The sequence below is a fragment of the Xiphophorus hellerii genome, chromosome 16 (assembly GCF_003331165.1).
Source record: "Xiphophorus hellerii strain 12219 chromosome 16, Xiphophorus_hellerii-4.1, whole genome shotgun sequence".
Classification (NCBI taxonomy): Eukaryota; Metazoa; Chordata; class Actinopteri; order Cyprinodontiformes; family Poeciliidae; genus Xiphophorus; species Xiphophorus hellerii.
This window is the reverse complement of record NC_045687.1, coordinates 14,536,667-14,560,676: the sequence shown is the minus strand read 5'-3', so window position 1 is coordinate 14,560,676 and position 24,010 is coordinate 14,536,667. Positions and strand designations below refer to the sequence as shown.

The 24,010-nt window shown below is 38.6% G+C and overlaps 4 protein-coding genes across 7 annotated transcripts in view; 2 read left to right on the top strand and 2 right to left on the bottom strand.

The window, feature by feature from the left end:
• Positions 1-128: 128 nt before the first annotated feature.
• Positions 129-2,694, top strand: mrps7 (mitochondrial ribosomal protein S7). The gene is made up of 5 exons (XM_032586859.1): positions 129-238; positions 1,088-1,279; positions 1,360-1,423; positions 1,510-1,677; positions 1,934-2,694. The coding sequence occupies exons 1-5, from the start codon at positions 195-197 to the stop codon at positions 2,153-2,155; spliced, it is 690 nt and encodes a 229-aa protein (XP_032442750.1). The 5' UTR covers positions 129-194; the 3' UTR covers positions 2,156-2,694.
• Positions 2,345-6,096, bottom strand: mif4gdb (MIF4G domain containing b). Of its 3 annotated transcripts, none has more exons than XM_032586860.1 (6): positions 5,996-6,096; positions 5,265-5,387; positions 5,012-5,121; positions 4,669-4,824; positions 4,362-4,454; positions 2,345-4,173 (listed from the first exon to the last, which is right to left on the bottom strand). In XM_032586860.1, the coding sequence occupies exons 2-6, from the start codon at positions 5,341-5,343 to the stop codon at positions 3,946-3,948; spliced, it is 666 nt and encodes a 221-aa protein (XP_032442751.1). In that variant the 5' UTR covers positions 5,344-5,387; positions 5,996-6,096; the 3' UTR covers positions 2,345-3,945. The 3 variants fall into 3 exon arrangements, with proteins under 3 accessions (XP_032442751.1, XP_032442752.1, XP_032442754.1); XM_032586861.1 differs by having other exon boundaries at positions 5,999-6,078; XM_032586863.1 differs by lacking the exon at positions 5,996-6,096 and having other exon boundaries at positions 5,265-5,987.
• A 365-nt stretch (positions 6,097-6,461) lies between these two features.
• On the top strand, positions 6,462-11,323 carry slc25a19 (solute carrier family 25 member 19). 2 transcript variants are annotated; one of them, XM_032587277.1, is made up of 7 exons: positions 6,462-6,599; positions 6,843-6,998; positions 7,277-7,432; positions 7,530-7,700; positions 8,459-8,639; positions 9,221-9,351; positions 9,438-11,323. In XM_032587277.1, the coding sequence occupies exons 2-7, from the start codon at positions 6,867-6,869 to the stop codon at positions 9,633-9,635; spliced, it is 969 nt and encodes a 322-aa protein (XP_032443168.1). In that variant the 5' UTR covers positions 6,462-6,599; positions 6,843-6,866; the 3' UTR covers positions 9,636-11,323. The 2 variants fall into 2 exon arrangements, with proteins under 2 accessions (XP_032443168.1, XP_032443167.1); XM_032587276.1 differs by having other exon boundaries at positions 6,462-6,604.
• A 289-nt stretch (positions 11,324-11,612) lies between these two features.
• The window catches only part of LOC116735401 (cytoplasmic phosphatidylinositol transfer protein 1-like), a 61,495-nt gene continuing 49,097 nt past the window's right edge, over positions 11,613-24,010 (bottom strand). The window contains exons 3-9 of the mRNA XM_032587275.1: positions 21,835-21,923; positions 20,628-20,635; positions 19,856-19,927; positions 17,395-17,490; positions 15,814-15,969; positions 15,191-15,254; positions 11,613-12,796 (exon numbers count right to left, since the gene is read on the bottom strand). Coding sequence (XP_032443166.1) covers positions 12,486-12,796; positions 15,191-15,254; positions 15,814-15,969; positions 17,395-17,490; positions 19,856-19,927; positions 20,628-20,635; positions 21,835-21,923 — 796 coding nt within the window. The 3' untranslated portion in view covers positions 11,613-12,485. The remainder of the gene's footprint in view (positions 12,797-15,190; positions 15,255-15,813; positions 15,970-17,394; positions 17,491-19,855; positions 19,928-20,627; positions 20,636-21,834; positions 21,924-24,010) is intronic.

Genomic DNA, 24,010 nt, shown 5'->3' with positions numbered 1-24,010 from the left:
AATTTAAAAAAAGTTCAGTTTTATTGAGATACTCGAAATACATCACTAAATTAACAAAATATTTACTTTTTAAAAAGTTTTTAGTGGCACGTTAGTATTTGTCTCCTCACTCCAGTCCACTTGGTGGCGGTAATGGGCTAAAATATCACCATCTTACTGGCATTAAACAAGAAGAAGACAGTCACATTTTCAAGATGGCTGCCTCCATCTCAGGATTACTAAAACCTTGGACACCGAGGTAAATCTAACTTTTTGGACGTCGAAAGGTCATATAAGCAAATATTAATCGAATCCATGCCGGCTCTTGTGCTGGGTTTTTAAAAATATTTAATCTGGGATCTGCTGTGAAAGTAGCTAACGCTTTGTTAAACCAAGAGTTTTTTTTTCGGTATTAAAGCCTTACTTACGTCTTGCACAATTTCTGTGCATAGTTCAAATCCTGTATGTATAATTTATGGAAAACCATGGAAGGTTAAGCCGATACTTCAAAAAATGTTTAAACATGTTTTGCTTGCTAATATAATATAATAAGCGATAACAGAGTCCAAATAAACACCGGTGTATCTGTTACAGAGCATGTGTTCTGTCAGGCTAGTTCGACGACAATACTCAGATTACATACCGTTTGTATATTATTTTGAACAATGATGCAATGTCGATTCTTTTAACTATTTTAAATAGAAGTATTAGTGCATATAATGGCTTCTCATGTACGTAGCCCTTCAGAATAAAATAGAAATATAATTTATTGTCCCACTGTGGGTAAGTTGAGGTGTTACTTGAGCAAGTCAAAGGTTAGTGAAGAAAGTTTATGTCATATTTGTTTGAAATGGACCTTTACTGCTCTGTACAGAAGAGTTTAGAGTATTCAACAAGTTTTGATAAAATATTAAATTTTTACTATACACAGACTCTTCTCTTACAGGGATGGGAGGAATAAATTTCAACCGGTTATTACCCAATTATAAAAACTAATTGTAATGTGTGAAAATACTTTAATCGACAGTACATATTTTTCAGTTTTTGGTCCTCTTGCTATCATTTAAACACAACAATAACAGTGCTTCCTTGTTTTCTTCGTGGGCAGAGTGCTCTTGGTGAGATGGAGCAGATACAACCCTTACTATCTGGAGCCAGAGGTCAGGAAGGAGGCCTACAGCCGCCCAGAGAGCGAGCTGAGTGCCGAGGAGAAGGAGGAGCGCGAGCTGAAAATGCTCCGACCCATCAAAGCTGCTACCAATTCAACGACGAGCTCCGTTTTCAACGACCCCGTCCTCAGGTGATTTACAGCCTCAGGAACAAAATCGCAGCTGTATTTAAAGTTCATGTCAACCAATCGTTTCTCTGTCCGCTTCTCAGTAAATTCATCAACATGATGATGAAACACGGACAGAAGACTTTGGCCAGAGAGATTATGATGCAGGTAAATTAAACGCTTTTCAGAATAACCTCTTGTTGGTTTTCAGGCAAAGCAATAATTAACACCTCTTTCTTTTTTGCTTTTCTCAGACGCTGGAAAATATAAAGAGGAAGCAGGTGGAGAAATACCACAAAGCTACAGATGGGCAAAAGGATGGGATTGAATGTAATCCCTACGTCATTTTTCACCAGGCCTTGGAGAACTGTAAGCCTGTCGTTACACTGGCCAGCATTCAGAAAGGTGGAAAATACTATCAGGTCAGTGAGAAGGCAAAGTAAAGCTGTTTTCCATACTTCCGTGTCCTCCTTCATTTCCTTCCCTGTTTTATTCTTCTAAGCTTATTTTATTTAACTTTGATATTTACATTTTAATATGAGCATAAAGGCATAATTGTGTAGGAACCCAATGATGAGAGAAGAAACCCCTTCCCCCATAAATCATGTGAAACAGTGTTGCATCTCTTGTTTTTGAGGTTTAATCCTCATATAAATCTCACATCTCAATCCCGTGTAGGTGCCCATCCCGCTTACGGGCCAACGCCAGCGCTTCCTGGCGATGAAGTGGATGATCACCGAGTGCAGGGAAAACAAACACAGGCGCACGCACATGTACGAAAAGCTCTCCCAGGAGCTGCTCGCCGCTTTCGAAAAGGAGGGCAACGTCATCAAGAAGAAGCACGAGCTGCACAAGATGGCCGAGGCCAACAGAGCCTACGCCCACTACCGCTGGTGGTAGACTGAAAGCTGTGCTGGACTCAACATGCGATGAAAACTCCTGTTGTAGATAGTGAATATTTCTCGAGAAGGGACAGTAACCAGGAGACCAGAGAACGACTCACCGATGGGTTTTTGTAGAAAAGGAACTGAATCGCGAGTCAAACCTCTGCTGAGTTGTTTGACAACAAATGGGACCGAAGTGTAAGGATTTATTTAAAACAAATATGTTTAATATGCAACACGAGTAGAAAAACAGAACAGAGAAATGTAAAAGTATTGCCACTTTGTAGGAAAATACCAAAATCAACTGCTGTCAGGTCTGTGGCCTGTCCTGTGTTTAAATGATTTTCCATGAGTTCTGAACATTCAGGCTGGCTTTTACCAAATACACCAATAATTTCTAAAGTTTAATACAAAAACAAATCAGGTTATTATGACCCTGAAGCCGGATAAGCTAGAGTCGTTTAACCTCTATTAGAAAATGTAGGTTCAGAGCTACGGATCGAACTGTTTTCAACCTTAAAATAAATCAACATGGGTCAAAACCCACTGAACTTGGTCAAATATTACAAAAATTTGCCGTCATTTATTATTATTATTATTATTTTTTTTTTTAGCTTATTCACCTTTAAAGCCATGTTCTGCTGGTAAAACAATCTCCTGATAAGTGGATCAAAAGAGGCACTAATCAGCCGATTTCCAAAGACCCGGAGGTGAACCTTAAGCGCGTTTTTGTTCTCCAAACACACCCCAAAACTGTATTTCAATTGATCCCCTTTGCTTTGAACTCAACAGACTGAGATAAAAGTAACAGGTGTCTAATTTGATACATTAGATACAATATTCACTTTCTGTTTAAATTGAAACTACATCCGCAGCACCTTTTCTTCCTACAAAGCTAATATTCTGGCAATAACTGCAGAATGTAAGCCAAATTGATTAAGTTTTTAAGTGAAATAGTTCTAAGCAACAAGAAAGAGATCAGATCAAATGTGGAAATCGGTATTGGCCTGTAAAAGCCTGATTGGTTCATCTCCGATTTAAAGGGATGCCACTTTGAGAGCCCAACTTCCTACGATTAAAGAGAAAACTCTCGGATATTAGGAAAATGTTGATGCCCAGAGAATGTTGGCACTACTTCAACACAAAGCTAATCTTTTGATCCAAAACATTAAAATCTGTATTTTATATATACACATATATAAAAAAAAGTTTTAAAAGTGAGGGATCTGATCTTTTGGTCTTCCAACTGAAGCTGTGACAAGAAATAAAAATCCCTGAATAAAGACGGTGCTTCAAGTGACAAACCGGCCTCGCATTAAACGGTAACAAGAATCCTGCTGCTTAACAGCAACTCAAGTCTTTTAGAAACTCCTAAACTTCACACAGAAAATGTCTTAACGTCCCCTGCAAATATTCCAACACAATACCAACAATAGCATAAAATTAAATCAGTCCGAATCTGACTGGAATGTCTTGTTTTTAACACCAAAAACTTGGTAAACTGTTCCTACAAAACAGGAATGCAAAAAAAGATTTTAAAAAAAAATGTCAGAACTTCTCGGTTTTGAATCAAAGTGTGTCTGAATGTGGCAGAAACCTTAAGAACTAAAAACTTCAAACTATTGCACATTCCACATCCGTCACATTCCAAGCCTTGATCAAGAGCAGGAAATGACGCAGCAAAAATCCTCGTTCCTCCCTCCCGCCTCTGATTACCAGGAAGATATCGCCTTCTATCGTGAAGCTGCTGGTGTGGTAATCGGTGGTGACCAACGGAAAGCGTCCACGGTGCGCAAGTCGCCCGTCTCAGTCGGCGATTTCGCTGTAATAATACTTGTGGGCGGTGCTGCTGAGCATCCAGCCTCCGGCCCTGAACTCCAGGACCTCCAGCAGCAGGAGGCGAGCCATGGAGGTCAGACCCTCCTGCAGGAGAAAGCCGTCCCTCAGCAGGAAGAACAGCTCGTCCATCCGCTGGCTGTTCACCTTCTCCAGCTGCTCCCCGATGCGATGCAGCTGCAGCACCAGGCAGTCCACCTGCAGAAGGAAGAAGATGTTCCCCCCAATTGCATAAAACAAGGAAGGATCTACTCCACAACTCAAAGGATCTTGATCTTACAGCCTAAAAAATTGGGAGATTCTGGGGATGGTGAGGAACTACTTCTAGAACATAAAGAGAATATTTCTACTCTATGTTAGGTTTAAACACACGATGGTGACCTCACCTCTTCCTCGTTCAGCAGAGCGTCTGGTTGGGCCAGCCTCATTAGACAGTCGTACACAGGCAGGACCAGGGCCACCATTGGCATGTTGTTCACCTGAAACAGTCAACCAATATATTACGAAGCATATCAACGTGGTCTTTATGAAGGACGGTACATATGTCAAGTTACTGTTCAATGTGAAGTTTCACAAGGCAACTCCTATGTAACGCAGTGGAATGTTTAACACAAGCATCTTTAATCTGGCATATTTTGGAAAATTTTGCTAAATATCACAGTAAAAAAAGTACAAAATGCCAGCTGCTCATACCTTGAGGTAGTCAAAGATGTTGCAGATGAACGTGACGTAGCACACCCAGCCCTGCAGCGAGCGTTTCCTCGTCTCCTCACGCTCCTTGAACTCCTGCTGCAGGCGGTTCAGCAGGTGCCTCCGAAACACGGCTCCATTGTCTTGCTTGGCCTCAGCCTGGAATAAGGAATTAAGTGAAAATATACCACAAAACAAATGCTACCTAGATTTGTTTTGACAGAGCAACAAATGTGTCTGTAATTTTAAAAGTGGAAGGCAAAAACATGGAGTGTTTTTACACTTATTACAAATATTCTGAAAAAGAACGACATGCGAAATAAACCAAAGAGCCGTCGGTTCTGACCTGCACAATCGTGTAGCAAATACGGCCAGCCTCTTTGCTGAACAAGGGGTCCTTCAGCGACTGGTCCACAAGGATGTTGGAGACCTTCTCCAGGTTCACAGAACTTGGATCTGAAAGAAACAAGAGAGCTTTTAGAATATGCACGCAGAAGTCAAAGAGTAATTTCTGACAACTGATTTTTTTTTTTTTTTTGTCCACATAGATGTAGGCTTTTTAAAATGTTTTATTATCACTCAGTGAGGTAATAACTGACCTTTCAAGGCTGTTTTTAGAAGTTTCTGTGTATCCACGTCAAATGACTGGATCCTATAGTCCTCGCTGCAGTTTTCCATTATAAATGGTAAAAAGTACACGATTACACCAGGGACCTCTCACTCTGTAAAGATCAGACAGGGTCACTGCAGCAGGTCTTTCCCAGAGCACAACGCGACTCTTTCAAAGACAGAGAAGCCGGGACAACAAAACACTAAATCCTGTGGAGTCATCAAATTGGCTGCTCCACTCAGCTCATTCACTGCGGGACAGAAAGGGTTTAGGCTAGATCTGGTCAGCTGAAACATGTCTGAATATATATTCAACAAGGAAACATGTCAAAGGTCTTTATTTTTGAAAAGCTAGCCAAAAACCTGGTATAAGACGATGTTATCTGAGCTGCCACGTCTAAAGTTATACGTTAGCGCCAGGTATTGCTTTGCATGATGCTAATAGACTTTTCTCAAATGAATAAAAATGGCTGTTTTCTAAAGGATGCACACTTTGATAACCTTAGTATGTGCTTTCGATGAGCTGAGCCTTGCTAACGATAAGTAAGGAAATCAGACTCAAATCTCAACGAAACCACCACAAAGTATTCAAACGCAAAAACCTGAACTCTATCGAGGTGCTACATAAATTTATATATTTACCAGCTATAGAATTTCATAGCTTCACATTGCAGAGTTTGAGATAAAATGTACATATTTAACGCATTTAGACTGATCTTACCACCTGAATCAAGGAACGAAGACTTCTATCCACACGGCTCTTCGAAGATCCACTAGTACCTTCAAGATGAATCCCGACTTTCTGCAGACATAAAGGAGTTCGCGTGCGTCGACTTCCGGAAGAAACAATACGTCAATGAGGCACTATCTTGTACATTAAAATGTTAAAAATCTAAATTAAAAACTGTATTGTAAAAAAAAAAAAAAAACTCAAAGAAATTTTAGTTTTATTTATTTTTATTTAATAAATGAATTGTTTTTCAAGACTGGTACCTGTGAAGTAAACATAAATATTTAATAATAATAATAATATTAATACTTATCCATGGTTACTGTTTCTTCCATCAAAATAAACCACGAAACCAAGCCTGAAATAGGTTGTTTTGTTATATCTGAAAACCTGAAATGCAGAGACGGCCGTTTGTTTCAGTACGAGCGAACATCATCTTGTCGTTATATTTCAGCTTTGAAATATGGCGCATGCGCTGTTTTACTAAACGGAAGCGTCATGAATAGTTTGTAGTTACCCGAGTGCAACTGTTGTCTTTTCGTTTTGAATTTGCGGTGCTGTGTGTCTGCTGTTACATTAATGAAGGATTTTCAGTGTAAGGTAAAACCTGTACGCCTCTCTGTTTGAAACCTGAACAGCTGCTTGTGTTGTTAGCCTAACTTAGCTCGACCCAAGTTTCCCCTCTTTGCTCTCCACATGTTGTCGATGATTTTTATATTGTGAAATTTTAAATGAGATTGTTACTATTAATCTTTTGCACAACAAAATTACGTCAGATTATAGATTGAACAAAACTGTGCCCAAATTAAATATATATATATCTTTTGCCTCTCCCCAGTGTTGATAAGAGGGTTGTATAGACATGGTGGGATATGATCCCAAGGCTAAGAGTGGATCTCCTGCCCCAGAGGAGGCAGCCCTGGCTGGTTCAGCTGGTGGGATGGTTACCAGAGCACTTATCAGCCCATTTGATGTTATTAAAATCCGTTTTCAGGTAATAATTTCAATCTACTGGTTTGTGTAATATGACTGCTGCACCAGGTGGTGGCATAGGAGGAATGTTAAAGATGCAGCCAGTTGAAATTTCGATTAAATCATATTAAAGCTGTATTCACATGGGATTGTGATCATGATGAGTCTATTGTTTTTCTTCCACAGTGGAATTATGTCAAGGATCTAAAATATGTGCATCATCATCATCTAATTTAGTTTGAGAAAATCTAATCATGTAGTGTACATCACATGCTTGATCAGCAGCTTCTGTCCCCTCAGCTGCAGATCGAGCGTGTGTCTTCACGAAGGCCCGAAGGAAAATATTGGGGAATATTTCAGGCATCCCGAAGTATTTACTCTGAGGAGGGTCTCACTGCTTTCTGGAAAGGTCACATTCCAGCGCAGCTCCTCTCTATGTGCTTTGGGGCCGTCCAGGTAAATATTACAAATGTGGAACTGTGTGTCAACACTAATGAGATAAACATTTTCCAGGACAAAAAATATTAGCTGGTCGTGCCTTTGTCACTTGCAGTTTGTCAGTTTTGAGTTTCTGACCAAGATGGCTCACAAGTCGACGCCATACGACAGCCAGACTTCAGGAGTTCATTTTTTCTGTGGCGGCTTGGCAGCCTGCTCTGCTACGGTGGCCTGTCAGCCTCTGGACACACTGAGGACACGCTTCGCAGCTCAGGGAGAACCCAAGGTAGAACATTACTCTACTTTTTACTGCAGCTGTCAGCTAATAACATTTTTGATTTAATCAGCGTATCTTTTAGAGGAGTAGTTATGTAATGCATTATATTAATGGCAAAAGTTAGATTCACACTCATTTAGTTAAAAAAAAAACTAAGTGTCATACTAAAATAACATATGGTCCTTAACACATCTGTGGGTGTCAGAGTGTCATATTATTAGCTAGCTTCTTCCCAGACTTACCACTCAGTTGCATGCCCTCACATAGTGGAGTTAATTATTGACTGCAGGTCTTGTAGCTACATAATGAGCCCATATTTTTACTCCTCCACCACCATACTTGACAGTTGTTCCAAACTGTTTGTGGAGCTTTATTTTGGTTTTGTTAAATATTGCAGTATATATTGAAGTTAGGAATGAACATATTCATAGGAAAAAGTACATTAAAGCTTTAAATGCGACAGTTTGCCAATATGGCTTTTTTTTTACTAATATAGAAGAACAGAAGGAGCTACTCTAAGCTCTTTTTGACGAGATTATCCTTTTTGTATTTTACTTATCATCTCCAGATCACTATCTGGACGAAAAACTAAACTGGTAAAAAAGGAAAGAAGCAAAAGCTTAATAATAATGTTTATTCATCAGTTAGCTTCTCCTTTGTTATTTAGTCTGTGCTCATTTTAGCTCATTTTGGTCAGGTGTTTAGGAAATTCGAACTAGACGTTGCATTAGAAGACTACAATTCAAATCCCTTTCCTGTCTCCTCAGGTTTACAGTAACTTGCGGTATGCCGTGTCCACAATGTGGCGCTCTGAGGGACCAGTGGCGTTTTACCGCGGCCTGTCTCCTACCCTGGTTGCAGTGTTTCCTTATGCTGGGCTGCAGTTCTTCTTCTACAATGTCTTTAAGCAGCTGTTGGCTCCTCCACCTAAATCCAGAGACTCAGGAGGTCAGTAAAGACACGGTTTGTTGGCCTGAGAAAAACCACTAAGATTTTAGATCAATAAAAGTATTTAAGTGCTGAGGAAATTTTTGAGAAGAAAAAAAAAAAAGTCTTTCTGTAATGAAGAAACATTCTTATCATACAGCTAGCTCATTCTAACATTTAGTATTTCAGATTTTTTCAGTGATAAAAACCTCTCAGTGAATTTATTGAGTAACAAATTATATGTGATTTTCTACTTTACTGAGATGAACAGGTACTGATAGACAAAACAGGGAACTGTAAGTGAGTGTAGTAACTGCTTACCTTAGCTGTATTTTTAATGACCTCCTCAAATTTAATCAAACTACATTTGAATTTAGTTGATGTTGTTTTTTTTCAGGTCAATTCTGAATCTTATTTTTCTTTATAATTTCTAAGGTTTGGCATCAAAATCACAACCTGTGTGTAATTTCATATAATCATTACTGAGCAACCCCTTTAATCCTTTCAGAAACCAATGTCAGACTCTACTAAGCCATGTTATTTATAGCTTTTTAGCTCTGCACACACATACAGACCATTTTTGTGTGTCCTTTCCTATACAGGAAACATGAGTAGCCTGATCTGTGGCAGTGGAGCAGGAATAATCAGTAAAACCCTCACATACCCCTTTGATTTGTTCAAAAAGAGGCTGCAGGTGGGGGGCTTTGAGAAAGCCCGCGCTCACTTTGGACAGGTAGGCTCCCGGTGATGAACCAAAAGCGTTGAGGCAAATGACTTTCACCTGATGTGTCGGTATTATTGTCTGTTTCTGCCGTACAGGTGCGGTCCTACACAGGCCTGATAGACTGTGCGGTTCAAATAGTCAAAGAGGAAGGTATCCGAGGCTGCTTCAAAGGCCTCTCTCCCAGTCTTCTGAAGGCCGCTCTGTCCACAGGCTTCACCTTCTTCTGGTATGAGTTCTTCCTCAACGTCTTGTGCAACATTAGGGAGAAACGGGAAGGCCAAAAGGAGAGATGATGCATAAAGAAAAACAACATAGGAAATGAGGCAATCACGCACATTATAAACGCACTAATGCCTTGTTGCACTGAACACGTCACTCAGCTGGGAAACTGGTTTATTTGGGTTTCTATGGTGTTTACAAATGTTACGTGGATAAATGACTACATGAAATTATATGTTGCTGTATCATTTACTTTTATTTTGTAAGCATTATATTTTTGTTGAGGTGTTTGTATCTTGCTTGAATCTTGCGCACGACAATGTCAATTTTGTTTCAGTGTTAAATAATAAAATTCTATTGATAGATTGTCATCTGGTGGTGACAAAACAGTTTTCAAACCATATCAGCGACAAAGCAACTGAAACCTCTCTAGGTCCACTAGGTCGACTAATCAAATCAGGTAAAGTTGGTCATGAATGTCATGGTGTCACGACCATCACTTTTCTTGAAAATTCAATTACTGACCAAAGACTAGGTAGAAAGTTAAGTCGTTTTTTCACACATGCTGACCAGCAATTGGTAATTCTGCAGGGACCTGGCTTGTCCAGAATGGACAGCAGAAGGAAATATGAGTCAAAAAATGTGTCGATCGGCCAAACAGTGAGCACCGTTCACCAGACCCAGTGACTGGCTGCTACACACATCAGTGTGCATCTTCAGCCATAGATTAGGTTTGACGGTATATGTGAGGTTAGTTAATCTTCAGCAATTATCTGGCATCTCAGATGTCTCTCATATCAGGAAACTGCAAAATGCTGTCTTATGTAAGCCTAAAATATGACTCAGTCCCTATCAAATGGGGGCTAAAGTGTGTGTGCAAGGCACTTTCTGTCTGGTAACCCTCACTTGCCACTTTCAGTGAGTCTCTTCTGATGCCACCACTTATCCACTTTGATGGCCATGTTGGCTGTCCAAATGCATTAAGTGCTTGTTATCGGCCTTAAACCATCTTGTGCATTCTTGATGGTTTGATTTGTGTGAATTGTGTGGCCTCCTAGAGAGGGCACACAATTTAGACTGAAAAAACTCATGGTCCTTGAAACAGACCAAGAGGATCACTGATCCTTTACCATCTTCAGTCTCATCATATTTATGCTCCATGAAATTTAGAACGTTATTGTGAACTAACGAGAAATTCTCATTAATTAAGAGAACGATTTCTTAACATAAGATTTCCTCCCCACCAAATAAATGCTGCTGCTCTGCTTGCTTCTCAGACTCTGGTCCTAATTCTTCTTCTGTCTTTTGTTTTGTATCGTATCACTATGTCACACTTGTTCTGGATCCTGTTTTATCCTTTCGTCTTGTGGGTGTTTCTGTTCTTTGCTCAAAATGGTTCAGAGAGATGTCTGCACTTGAAGACGACAGATTGAAAGTACACAAGAACACAGTTAAAGGGATTTATCAAATGTGGTGGATTTGTCTTGGCAGATAAACATAATGGTGAAAGTTTAAACTGAACTTTGCACATTTTCTGCTCAGTTTTACGGCTGTTACCTTGTATATTCTTGGACACATGATATTTATTTTGATATTCACTTTATTTAGTGGGTAAAACCAAATGGAACCTTAAAGTTTATAACTTGTTTAAATGTCTCGCCTTGAGTTAAACTTACTGACCATTTGCTTCATTAATGCTTGTGTTTCATGTGTTTATATGGTCTTCATTTCTTTGTCAATAAAATGTACAACCACACTGTTATTTTTTGTTGAGTTACTTTTGGTCAGTTGAAGAGAAACATTGTTTTAACAAGTGTTTCTATTCAAACAAACTGTAAACATATACCACTTGTACATGGCAAGGATTAAAATTCATGCTCTGTTAATATAGAAATGTTAAATTTTTCTTCTGCACAATTACTTTTCACTGATCTTATATAATCTTGATAAAGTTTATCACTGTAATGATGAAAATATGAAAAATTTGAAGGACATAAACATATTTGCTCTAAGGTATTCAATCATATTAATAAAGACTCCACAGTTATGACTCTAGTAGCTTCGAATATAATTTAATTTGACCTTCTGCATACAAAACTTTACTTGAAAATGAACAAAATGAATATAGCAGCTGAACACCACATGATCACTCGATAAAACCTTGGGTAAAACACATCAAGTATGACAGCAAAAAGACATAACGATCAATTGACAAATATTTTAAAAGCAGCTTAATGTCAAGTTATACCACCAGGAGACAGTAATATGGCAGAGATAATATAAACACATACAGACAAAACAGTCTGTAATGTACACAACAGAAATTATAGCAGCTTCATCACTGGAGTTTAAATCTTTTTAAGTGCTGACATTGTGTTGATTAAATCATGTTCATGTCGTATATACACGCTTACTCGATTATTGTACACTTGAGTGTAAAACTCTTTATATTTAACTGTCACATTATGCAACACAATCCGTCAAAACCTCTTTCACTACATAAATACAAAGAATGAACAACAACCTCCGGCTGACAAAGATCCAGATGTTTGAAGGTGAAAAAGCAAAAATCTAATTTTGTGCTGAATGAAATTGTAAATCAAGACACCCTGAGCTTGGATGTCTGGGATGGATGTTCTGCTAAAACCAAGAAATGACTGAGATTCTTTGTTGTGTTCTTTGCTGAACAAACTTTGCTTTTGCACCTCAGAGGCTTTGGGAGAGGGCAGACTGTCTACCTGTAAAGGCAGTGTGGGAGCTGCTGACTTTGCTGTAACACCAGGAACACTACTGAGGGGTCAAGGATGACCAGAACTGTGAAAAGCCTCCATCACTTAAACTGGCCAGGAGCAGGGGGGAGCAATGTTGGATGTGCAAAGCAAGCATCCTCTACTGATCCGCAGGTCGACAGCAAGGCTCAGTTCTCATTCGGGTTGTGGACTGGAGTTCCAGGAGAAAAAACTTGGCAGCTTGAAGAGTGAATCCCTGCGGCCTGGATCGGGCAGGGTCAAGGTCTCTGGAGCGGACTTTTTTCTGGGTCGCTCCTTGGGCACAGACAGGAAGTCCGGAGCTTCGGTGGAAAGGGGAGTGGTCGGGGCGCTGTTGGGGCCGCTGCGGGTGCTGGACGCCAGAGGGGTCTCTGAGATAGAGATGGTTGGAGGAAAGGTCCCAATTTTCAGATTAGTAGCTTCCTGCGTGGCACGCTCATACTCCCTCACCTCCTCCATGGTCATGTCTGATGGAATAGAGAAATGAACACAAACAGTGTGACAATGTCCACCCAAATTCAGGCCCAGAGAAAACTATGCAATATGACACTCTGAAAGCTTTAAATACCGAAAAGGCCTGGGATTTTGTTATTTGAACGTCTGTATTCTGGTTGGCAAAATTGACATTGTGCGTATCTGGGTACTTTGTTTTAAGTGAAACTTTGTTGGAAACTTTTTCCAATAACGATGTAATGGTAGACGGGTATAACCTATTTAGAAAAATTACCAGTTTTGCCGTTTTGAAATGAATGTTGTAGGAGAATAACAGGGTGGTTTACTATACAGTATGTGGTTGACTAAACTTAGTTTAGTTCCTAGCATTCTAGGTACTTTTTCTAGGTACCAATAGATCTAATTTGTCTAATCTCTAATCATACATTTATGGGCCTAAAAACAATGTTGACTGTCCCATCCAGACATTTTTATCATGGGCACGCTGTGGTTATGTGACATCAAAAATATAGAGTTGCTTGTCATCAGCAGAAGTGTAGTAATAGATACTATAGTCTACAATCTTAGCTAAGGAGGTGATGTAAAAATTGTAAAAAAAAAATGAACTCCATTAAAACTGTGAGATTACAGAATGTAGTCTTGATCTGATCTGAAATTAGTAAATAAATTGGTTTTAACTTATGAAATAAGGGCGAGCTGCAAAACCAGCACAAAAATCACCTCTGTGAAACATGAAGACTAAACTGAGGTACAATTATCCTGTTAGAATCAGTTTTTCTCAGGTTAATTGGCAACAATGAGAAAATGGTGAATGTAAAAAGGTGTAAAATTTTATCTCAGGAAGGTTGTTTTTTCTCAAACTTCTGTATTATTTAAGGAAGGTTTCTATTGTAAAGGGCAGAACACATTATTTCAATCATTGCATTTGGTTGCAGCAGAGCAGGAGGTGGAAAGACTAACCCTTATATTACAGAAAGAAAACAAAATTACACAAGATGTACAAGTATTAGGTTGTACTATGGCCTTTTTGCTGTACAAACTTGAACTTTATTAAAAAAAACAAAAAACAATCTTGAACAGAGGTATTAGTGCAACACAGGCCAAGGACCTCCTATAACTATGATTGTAAAAACCCTACAAACTCTAGCATCTGTTAAACATTAATACATTTCAAGGAAACATATCCTGTTAAATTTTTATTTGAAATCTTTTACAGATCTGGTGACAGTTGCTTTGTAGGATAAATACTTTGACCAGAGGAGCTAAAATCATTGCATGGCACAGAAGGGTCAAAATTTAATTGTAAACTCTCCATTGTCTTAGACTTAGAGTGAGATCAAAAACACACTAGCTGAAGGATGCAAAAGGACTCCAAGTTTTGATAATTGGATGTTTATAGTCCCATTAGCTCTAAAGTCTAATATTTAATTTCCTTCACATTTTTTATAACACTTTGTCAAAAGTCAGTGTTTTTAATCAAGATTTTAAGTGATGAACAAACGCAAGGAGCCCAGGGGTCCCAAGGTAACATTGGAGGAACTGCAGATATCCTCAGCTCAGGTGGGAGAATCTGTTGACACAACCGCAAATAGTTCTGCAATCTAATAAGATGATCTCCATGGAAGTGTTGGAAAAATAGATATGACCTCTGAAGCCCTAAGAAGGCCCATGTACCGGTGCGGCATAAGACATTTAACAGCAAACCTTGGGAAGGTTTCTCTGGTCAGATGGGACCAAAATTCAGCCTTTTGGTACACACATGCAGTCTTTCCCATCCAGTCCTGGATGGGAAAGACTGAGCCATCCCCATGATGAAACATGGTGCTGGCAGCATCATTCTGATGGGAAGGTTCTTCAGCAGGGACATAGGAGTTGATCACAGTTGTTTGAAAGATATGTAGAGCTAAACACAGGGAGATGCTGGACAAAAAACCTGCTAGAGGCTTCAAAAGACTAAAGATTTGGGCATTGGTAAATAGCCAGGACTACAATCAAAGCTTTCTGATTATTTACATGAAAGCATTTTTGAGTGTTAGAATATCTCAGCCTGAGCAAAGGATAAACCGGTTGAGTCTCCGATAAATCCTGAAAACAGATGTTTACTAAGTAATCTGACTGAGCTTAAGCCGTTTCGCTAAGAAGAATTAACAAATGTGCAACAATTTAATTACCAATTACAAACTGTATGAATACTTTTGCAAAACATATTTTACAGTCAGTCCAAAGTTTGATCAAAGTTGTGTTTTCATCCTCATTGTTCTTATCCAATGAAGTCTGTTAGTTTTATTAAAATAATTTAAAAAAAATTCAAAACTTGGCTTCATTATAAATTCCAAAACGCTCGACTCACAGACAAAAACTAATCAGAGCATTCTTATTTTTATTGGTGCCATCTGTAACAAACTTACCAATCCACTCATCCACCCACGCAAAGGCCTGCCTGTGTCCTAGAAGCAGGACATCTCGTATCACCTGAAGAAAGTCAGTAAACAAAAAGGTGAAATCACAGCCGAAGCTGAGGGGGAGGCAGTTCAAGGTGAGCGGATGTGAATCATATTAACTTAACCCTGAAGGTGAGAGTCTGAAAACATGTTGAAGTTGCTAATGCTTGTTTTCCTCCACAGGAGTAAATGATTTATATGAGTCACTCTGAGCGCTACCCTGTGAGTAATAGCCCTGACCGTGTGTACCTATGTGTGTCAAAGGGAGCCTCAGGCAAGGGCCAAATAGGAAGCAGTCTGACCCAAGGACAAATGCTGCTAAGAGCTGTGAGAAATGCCTCTGGGAAAGAGCAGATATTAGGATTAAATGTTGCTGGGAGGTCTGACAGTGTGGGGTGACCAGGGCAGACACTGAAATAGAGTGATAAGAAAACAGCAGATTTTGTTAACTACCATGTGTTATATGTTTCCACAATAGAAAATTGAAGGCCTTGGGCACTGATAGTGATCTGCGAGTGTCAAAAAGTCTGAAAAAAATGAAGTGAGGTTGCAAAAAACAAAATCCAATACAGGTCGTTTTTCACACTGACCTTGTGCACAAACTGCTCCACGCGTGTTTGCAGTCCCCACACTTCAAACCTAACTGTAACCAGTTTGTACGAGCACATGATGGGGTCCTGGGTGTCGATCCATCCTTCCTGCAGATTGCCCCTGTCTGTCTTCTTTGACTTAAACTGTCGAAGGTCCTGCAAAAGAACGAGGCAGCTGATGTAGAGAAAAATGAACCCTTCTCAAGTTATTGTCATATTTCTCAAAAGATGTACCACAAATAGCCAAATTGGTAGGCCATGTTGTTTGGCCGTGTTTATCTATTTCACGCGCTCCCTTCCCCCCTACAGGACAGGAACACCTGCATTCATTACAGGAATCATATAGAGAACCGCCAAGATTCACAGACGGAGTCCTTCATCACAAGCTTTATGCACATTAATCACTCCCCCCTGTGGACTAATTATGTTGTGGCCTCATTTGTGTTGAGGGTTACGTGTTTGACTGAGACAGAATGTGTGCGGGTGGGAGACGAAACTTTTTGTCCCTGCAGGGAGTTCCATAGTAGAGGAGGTGGATGAAGCCTGTTGCATTTCTCTTTGCATAAAATGTGTCATCAGATTCACTGAAGAAAGACTGAAGAATGTTAAGGAAAAATAGAAAATGCTAGTAAATGCTTGATCTGTATGGAAGAAAAAAATTTAAAGTTCTTATTCTTCCCCAATAACGATGCTCAACTCTTTAAAGGGGGAGAATTAGGTATAAGATCCATTTTATAGCCCAATCATGTTATCAATTATGACTTAAAATAAATTTGACTTCATAATTTAACACCTTAAAATTGGGCTTGTGGCTCTTTCCAAGACTCTGCCTTTGTGAACTGATCACATCGCTCTTCTATTAACCCTCAGACAATGTTTTTACCAGCGCAGCACTGAGAAGTATTTCTATAAAGAGCTCAGCACATGTGCAGCTCCACCAGGTGTTTGCTAATTGCTGCTAATTGCTGAAGGAGCCTAATGGGGGGAGACACTGCCATGCTTTGTTTTTTTTCCCCATCTTTAATTAATTGGCAATAATGATGCTGTGTTTGTCTTGAAAAAGAATCAAAGACATTATTCATTTTTAAATCTGTGTTTGAATCAAATATTTACATGTAACTTCCAATATCTCTATTTAACTCCGGACATAACCTCTGAGCTAGTCTAAGTTTCCAAGTGTAAAAGCAGAACAGCATACATCCCAGTGGGAGGTGTGTAGTGAAGGTGTCAATAATAAAACTCCACGGCTGCAGGGTCATGACGCCTTATGGTTATTAATAACTCCTCTTATAATCGTCACGCAGCGGTAGGTTGGCCAGCACACGTGCAAGCAAATGTAAAATCACTGCAGTTAATACACCTGCCCCCATCTGTATACGTTCGCTTGTGTTTCTTCTATCATTCAGATGAGGCAGAGGACCAGCTGGTGATCAAAATAACTGAATAATAAAAATCTCATCTGTTATCCCTCCACTACATTTCTAGTCTTTGTATTTTACTCTGAATCCTTTGATCTTTCTTCACCCCCTTTTTTAAAAACACGGATTCACGTCTTTAATTCAGGAACCTCTCTTTCCTCACCTCTGACTCTTTGTAGTGGCGCTCAGGGATCTCATCATAGGCAATGTCCACAAAACACACTTCTGTTTCCTCCTCTCTGGGCTCACTTCCAAAGATCTGAGGGACAGCAAAACACACACATTTGTTGTTAGCAGTTGAAGCAAAGCACTGGGCTGTGTTGTTTGTGTCATGTGACTGGTTCTTCTTAAGATGTGAGTTGAACCTTATGTTCAGTGACTTAATCTTAGTAATTAACACAAGAACGATTATCTTGTCTTATCCGAACAGCTTCATACTTTAGTGTCACTAAGCTGTGAATAAACTCCCTTTAGTCTCATATACTGGTGCTACAAAAAGGGAAAAAAAATCAGAAAGATGAATGGATAGATTACTGAAAAACAATGATGGTGACTGGAAAAGAAAGAAGAGAAGCAAGAGGACAAATGGTGGAGGCAGTGAGGCGTCAAGTCTGGAGCGTAAGGAGAAAGCCCCTCCACTGAACAAGTCTACTGCCCCATTTGCTCTAGTCAGCTTCAAATGTGAAATAATGACCATCTGTGACACCAGCAGAATTTGGGTGCACCTCTCGTCATGTGCCACCGAGGGGAGCTGCAGACATTTGCTTTTTCCTTAAGCATAATGAGGCAATATTGCGTAACTCGGACTTGTTCTTTTTGCCAATCAAAACATCAAGTGGCTCTGAAGGACAGGCACAAACAAAGAAGGATGCGTTCAGATGTGATGAAAAGCTTTACAAACTGGAATGCGAGGACACAGTTTCATGTTGCAGAAGACATGAAACATGTCTTTCTTAAAGAAGTTCTTCAAAATTATTGTCTATGTACTATTCATTTGGCATTAAAAAGTTTAAAATCTCTATTTTTAACACACTTTAAAAAAAAATCAGCTGTTATATTTGGACATATAATTGGATATTTATTATTAATTAACACAATATAAAAAATGTAAGTAATATAACCATGTAACCATGAAGATAAAAAAGTTCAGGAATAAATTCAGTCATTTATTCATACCTAAAATACCTAAAATCCCACCCAGATGTGCCATGTCGGGTGCACTTGAGTATTGTCATTGCTGTTCAACATTTTGAGTTTAAACATTTGCTAAAACCTCAAACATTTATCTTTGTGGACTCCTGACAGTTGATGTGAAAATGACCACCAGGAGATCTATTGAGCTTCTTCATTTTGAAGCCTCCAGAGGGAAGACGGCAGCTTTTGACGTCTCAAAAGAATTTAAAATCAGATACAGGTGTTCAACTGCATGGGGAATAACCAACAAGTGGAAGATATTAATAACAACTGACAGCAATGTAGATCTGGGCGTTCAAGAAAATTCACTCTAGAAGCAGACTCTTAAGACGCTAAATATAATCTCCAAAAACCCTACAATGGGATCTATCAAATTTCCGCCACTATTGATATTAAAGTAGATGTCTCTACAGTCATAAACAGATAAGATATTTTCTTTTACTCCAATGAGAGGGGACCAAGGAGGAATTTTTTAGGTTCTAATAAAACCAGAAAGGTTCAGGATGAAGTTTTGAAGAGATAATGTAGACAAATAATTGGAATTTTGGATTCATGTTTTACAGAAAAATGAGTGTAGAATTTAAATATTTACTAGATGTTAGGGGGCAGGGTGTCCTAATGGTTTCCTTATCAACAAAATGCATACTTACTGATTGTTTTGTTTTAATGAACAAAGTTAAGGCTTGTTGTTCACATGCAACAAATCCCTTTCTCTTTCTTCGATATGTAATGATAAAACATGACAAGCAAGATTAAACAATTTTGACTCAATTAAACTTTACATTAGGAGTGACAGTTGCATTCTCTGTTTAACGAGCTTGTTCTTTCAGTTACTGGATGTTTTTTTTCTGTACAATTAACACTCATATTAAATGTTTTCTGCAACTATAAACAGATACAGTTTCAATTCTGGGATGTGGAACCGTAAAATAACATATAATTTTGAGTAGATTCTGCTTTTAGGTTCCAATTTCAAAACTGCAAAAACATTTTTTGCAGTAAAATCTAAAGGGTTAAATTTTTTTCCAGCAGAATTAGGACTGTGGGATTTAAAACAATTTTTAGTCTTTCAGCAACATCACTTATGAAGTTTGTATAAAACATTGATGTGTTTGCAATTCATTTGAAAAGTACTGAACAATTTCTACAATCTGAAAATCCTGCTGGAATATGAATACAGCAGACCAAGTCTCCTTTCTCTTTATACCTCACAGTCACAATGATTCAGTAATCCTCAGACAAAAGCAATTCATTTAACTTGATGGCGAGGTCTCGAAGCATGAAGGTGGTGAAGATGGAGTCTGATAAAATAATGAAGCAATAAAACAGACAACAGAGGAATAGAAACTGCGGCAATCTAAACCCAATTGAGAAATCGAGATGCGCGCACAGTTCTTCGCAAAGCGCTTGAGATATTGAGCTGTACTTACATTATCATTGTTTCCTTTGTTATCCTCATATTTGCTCTCTATGTGGATGGAAAACTTGGGCAGGAAGGAGCACTGGAGGGAGCAAAAAAAAAAAAAGTCTCAGATGGTAAGACATTGTTTTGCACCATGATGTCTTTTATCAGAAAATAAGTAATTCATCTTTTTTGGACATAATCACATAAAACACAATGACCTGGGACTTTAGATATCTGTGTCTGAGACTTTCCTTTATTAAAGATGACCAAACCTTCACTGGACAACATTTAAATTTGAATTGGTTGTTTGGGGGTAACGCCAGGCAAATTATCCTCTACCATAACAAATGTAAAAATATTTGTTGAACTCCACGGCAAATTTAACTCTGATGATGTGCTTTGGCAATATCAGACTAAGATGTAATGTTTCAGCAGTAACCACTACAGAAATAGGTTTAGAGTTTTCATAATATAACCTAACAGTCATTTACATTGAATATACCCAGTTGTGTGATTAATATGATACAGTAATTGTGTAATTTAAGAAATTATTTAATAAAATATTATTTAAAAACTTTCTGATCTGCCATTCTGTAATAAGCATCAATGTGAGAAGAAGAAGAAATTGAAAATATAGATAATGGAACAAAAAAGTGAATTCAAAAAAAGTATCACTTATAGCATGTTCTAAAGGACATGTTTTGCTGTCTTTCAACTTACATGTCAGATGTTAGATCAAAGTGCCTTGGATCATAATGTGCGTGTGTGTACACTGTGCAGAAAGTGAAAATACTCACTGTGTACTCTGACCAGAGGACATCAGTGTAATGGATAGGAATAAGAGGTGAGAAGAAAGAAAGAGATGGGAACAAAGAAATGAAACCGCATGTACCATTAGGCCTCAGAAATAACATTTTAGTCTCAGTAAAAGCATGCATGGTATGAAGAGTTCTTATGTAGCTAACACCTCTATTGTTATAGTTTCTAGCTTTTGTAAGTGCAACACAAACTGCCATGTACAGTTTCTGCAAGAAATTATATTTTATACTGAAAAGTTAATTTCAGCTTCTCCCCTTCTTGCCAATGCCAATCAAAACTGAACTCCAGTAGGCGTCCAACAAAGTTCATTACTTGGGCTAATATAACTCTTTTCAAACATCAATTTCTATGTATTTGTCGGCACAAATACATAGATGTCGGCACAAATACATAGAAATGTGAAGATTATGCCATTATCAGGCTCAACAGTACAAAAACCTATTGAACATCTTCACAAAAAATCTTTGTCGTCTCAAGAACTGCCGTATCATTATCAGGGTTTGCTGCCCAAAGGCAAAATATTACATTTAAACATCATAAAAATGTTAAAATTTGCTGCTTGATGTTAAAATATTGCATGATCTCACTCCACCATGAATAATCCAATGTACTAGATCAAGAAGAAAAGGTGATTCTGTCACTGACCACCATCAGAGACTGAAGGTTTGTCTGTATTCAAGAAAAACTTCAAAACATTGTTAAACATTGTTGTTTACATATAATTAGTAGTTACATAATTATGATATTGTGTTTTGAACTTCCTAACTTCCAGTGCTTGTAATATTGACAGGCACAATGTACTTAATAATGGACAATTTATAGTAGTAGTATCATAAATGCACATATGAGTTACTTAATGTTTGTTATGTTTTCATGTGAACTTTCATGAATAACATTAAACTAGCGAGAAGAGGTAATGAATGAAAATTAGCTAAAGACTATAATTTGATCCATCATGTAAATTTTCATGCATGTGTACTGTCTATGTTATATTAAAATATAGAAAAGAGCCATACAAAACTCAGGTTCTGATGTTTAATGCATTGAAAAAATGGGATTTAAATGGCAAACAGTTTATGTGTCATTTTAAACTGACTGTGATTTCTGATTATGTAACTCTGACACAATAAGGGTTGGAAAAATGTCCGTAGATGAAAGAGGAGAGATTTTCAGTAAAATGATTACCTGTGATGGTGTATGGGTAGTAGTTCCAGGCCTTCTCTGTGACATAGAAAATTTTAGGAACCACCGCCCTGGCCCAGCTGGGCAGCTTGCTAAAACACATAGAAAGAAGAGAGTTTAGGTTGACAAGCTAAGAAAATAAATTCGTGAGACAAGCAACTTAATTGTAGCAGGTTGAAATTAGTCTTCACTTCAAGTTTCTCAACTCTTTTCTTTTGGTCTATCAACCATAACTAGCAATAACAAACATCCTGCTGCGTGGAGCCATAATGGAGACCATACAATGAGGGCATGATGGCCCCTGGGAAAGCTGATCACAGGGATTACACCAAACCCTGCTGGGGACTTTCACTGCACTTGCACTGAGATAGATATAGAGAGAGGCATGGAGGGTTAATAAGAAGAAAAATACAGAGGAGCAGCCATTTCTCTTCAAAAATGGATTCTATAAACGAAAAAGGGAAGAAGTGACAGGCCACAGATTTGGGAAACAGGACAAAAAGTTATAATCGAGTCTGATCAGAAGCAGTTAAACTCAGATTACATTTGTCCTGAACATCAATATCCAGCTTCGGATGCATCCATTTGATTAACAAGACCAGGTTTCACTTGTTATAATATTAAAGCTGATTACTATAGCACTTACATACATCACTGGTATCTTCCTGTAACACAGTCTCTTATGAAAGTATTCATATCCCTTAAATATTTTCAGACTTCCTTGTTGCATTTTAGACAAACCAAAAGTAGTGCTTAATTGTGAAGTGCAAGAAAATCAATACATTATTATCTTTTCTGCACACAGAAAACTGAAAAGTATACGGCACACTTGGTTTCTCTGTATATTGCCTATCCTACTTTGCAAAAGAAGCTGAGCTCAGTCACACTGGATGGAGAGCATCTGTGTACATCAGTTTTTACATCTCATAAAACATTCTTTGGCTTTAGTTTTGGATTTTGAGGTTATCTAGACCATGAACATGTTCTGCTACAGACAACATTTTGCATGTAGGTCAAAAAGTAGCCAAAGGTTTGGTCTCATTTGACCAAAGCCTCTTCTATTCACACCCAAACTTCTTGTGGTAAACTTTAAATGGGGACTTGAGAATAAGAGCTGATTTGTAAAATATATAACCAGCAGTTACAAAATACTACTACTAATAAAATTTCAAAATAAACACATTACAGTGTTTGGTTTCCTAAATGTGACAGAATTTGGGAACTCTCAAAGGAAAAAGAAATGACTTTTACAAGAAACCGTGTGTGCTAAGCTAACCAGGGTTTTATGAGACCATTGAGACCACAGGGACGTAAGACTGGTGGTTTCCTCTGGCTCCTCTTCTCTGTCATACAGCCAGGGTGTACTATACAAACATAGCAGGCCGGTCACATGTCCCGTGTCCTCACACTGCTTTATTTACAAGTGCCACACACGTACATTCACATGCACAGACTGCAGCTATAACACAGTAACAGGTGGTTTGTGGGCGGAGAGAGGCCTTCTTGGTGTCCGACGGTGATTGCTCAAATTATCCATCACTTACGCTGACCTCATCTCCCTCTGTGTCTCCACACAGAGACAAGCAGACTTACTGCATACTCACACCAACATGTAGTCTTCTTCTCTTCTAGGACTGTGAATGACAGTTCATTTGTCCCTGAGGCGCACTCACTTGTCATTTATAACCACTTCACCTGTCTCGTGGCATTGCTCCTCTCTTTCTGCCAGTGTCCTCTGGGAGTGACTGGAATCAGGTGTTTGTTTAACAGACTGTCCTCACCTTGGATTTTTTTTTTTATCAGCGCTGAAACAAATGGACAAAATTTTGCAAAAGTGCAAAACCATAAGTCCAGAATAAAGCTAAAAGCAAATTCCTTACATTAAGGCAAGTGTAAGCCATCTAAAGCCTTACGTTATGTCATTTCTCATTATTTATAACTCAATAAAAAGAAATGACAATTAACCTTTAAACCCCCTTTTCACTGGTGTCATAAAACATTTTCTCTCTTATGAATTCCCAAAGAAATTAAAATTATGTATAGTTGGCGTGCCATGGTGGCGTAGCGGTTAGCACGACCCATGTTTGGAGGCCTTGAGTCCTCGACACGGCTATCGCGGGTTCGACTCCCAGACCCGACGATATTTGCTGCATGTCTTCCCCCCTCTCTTTCCCCCTTT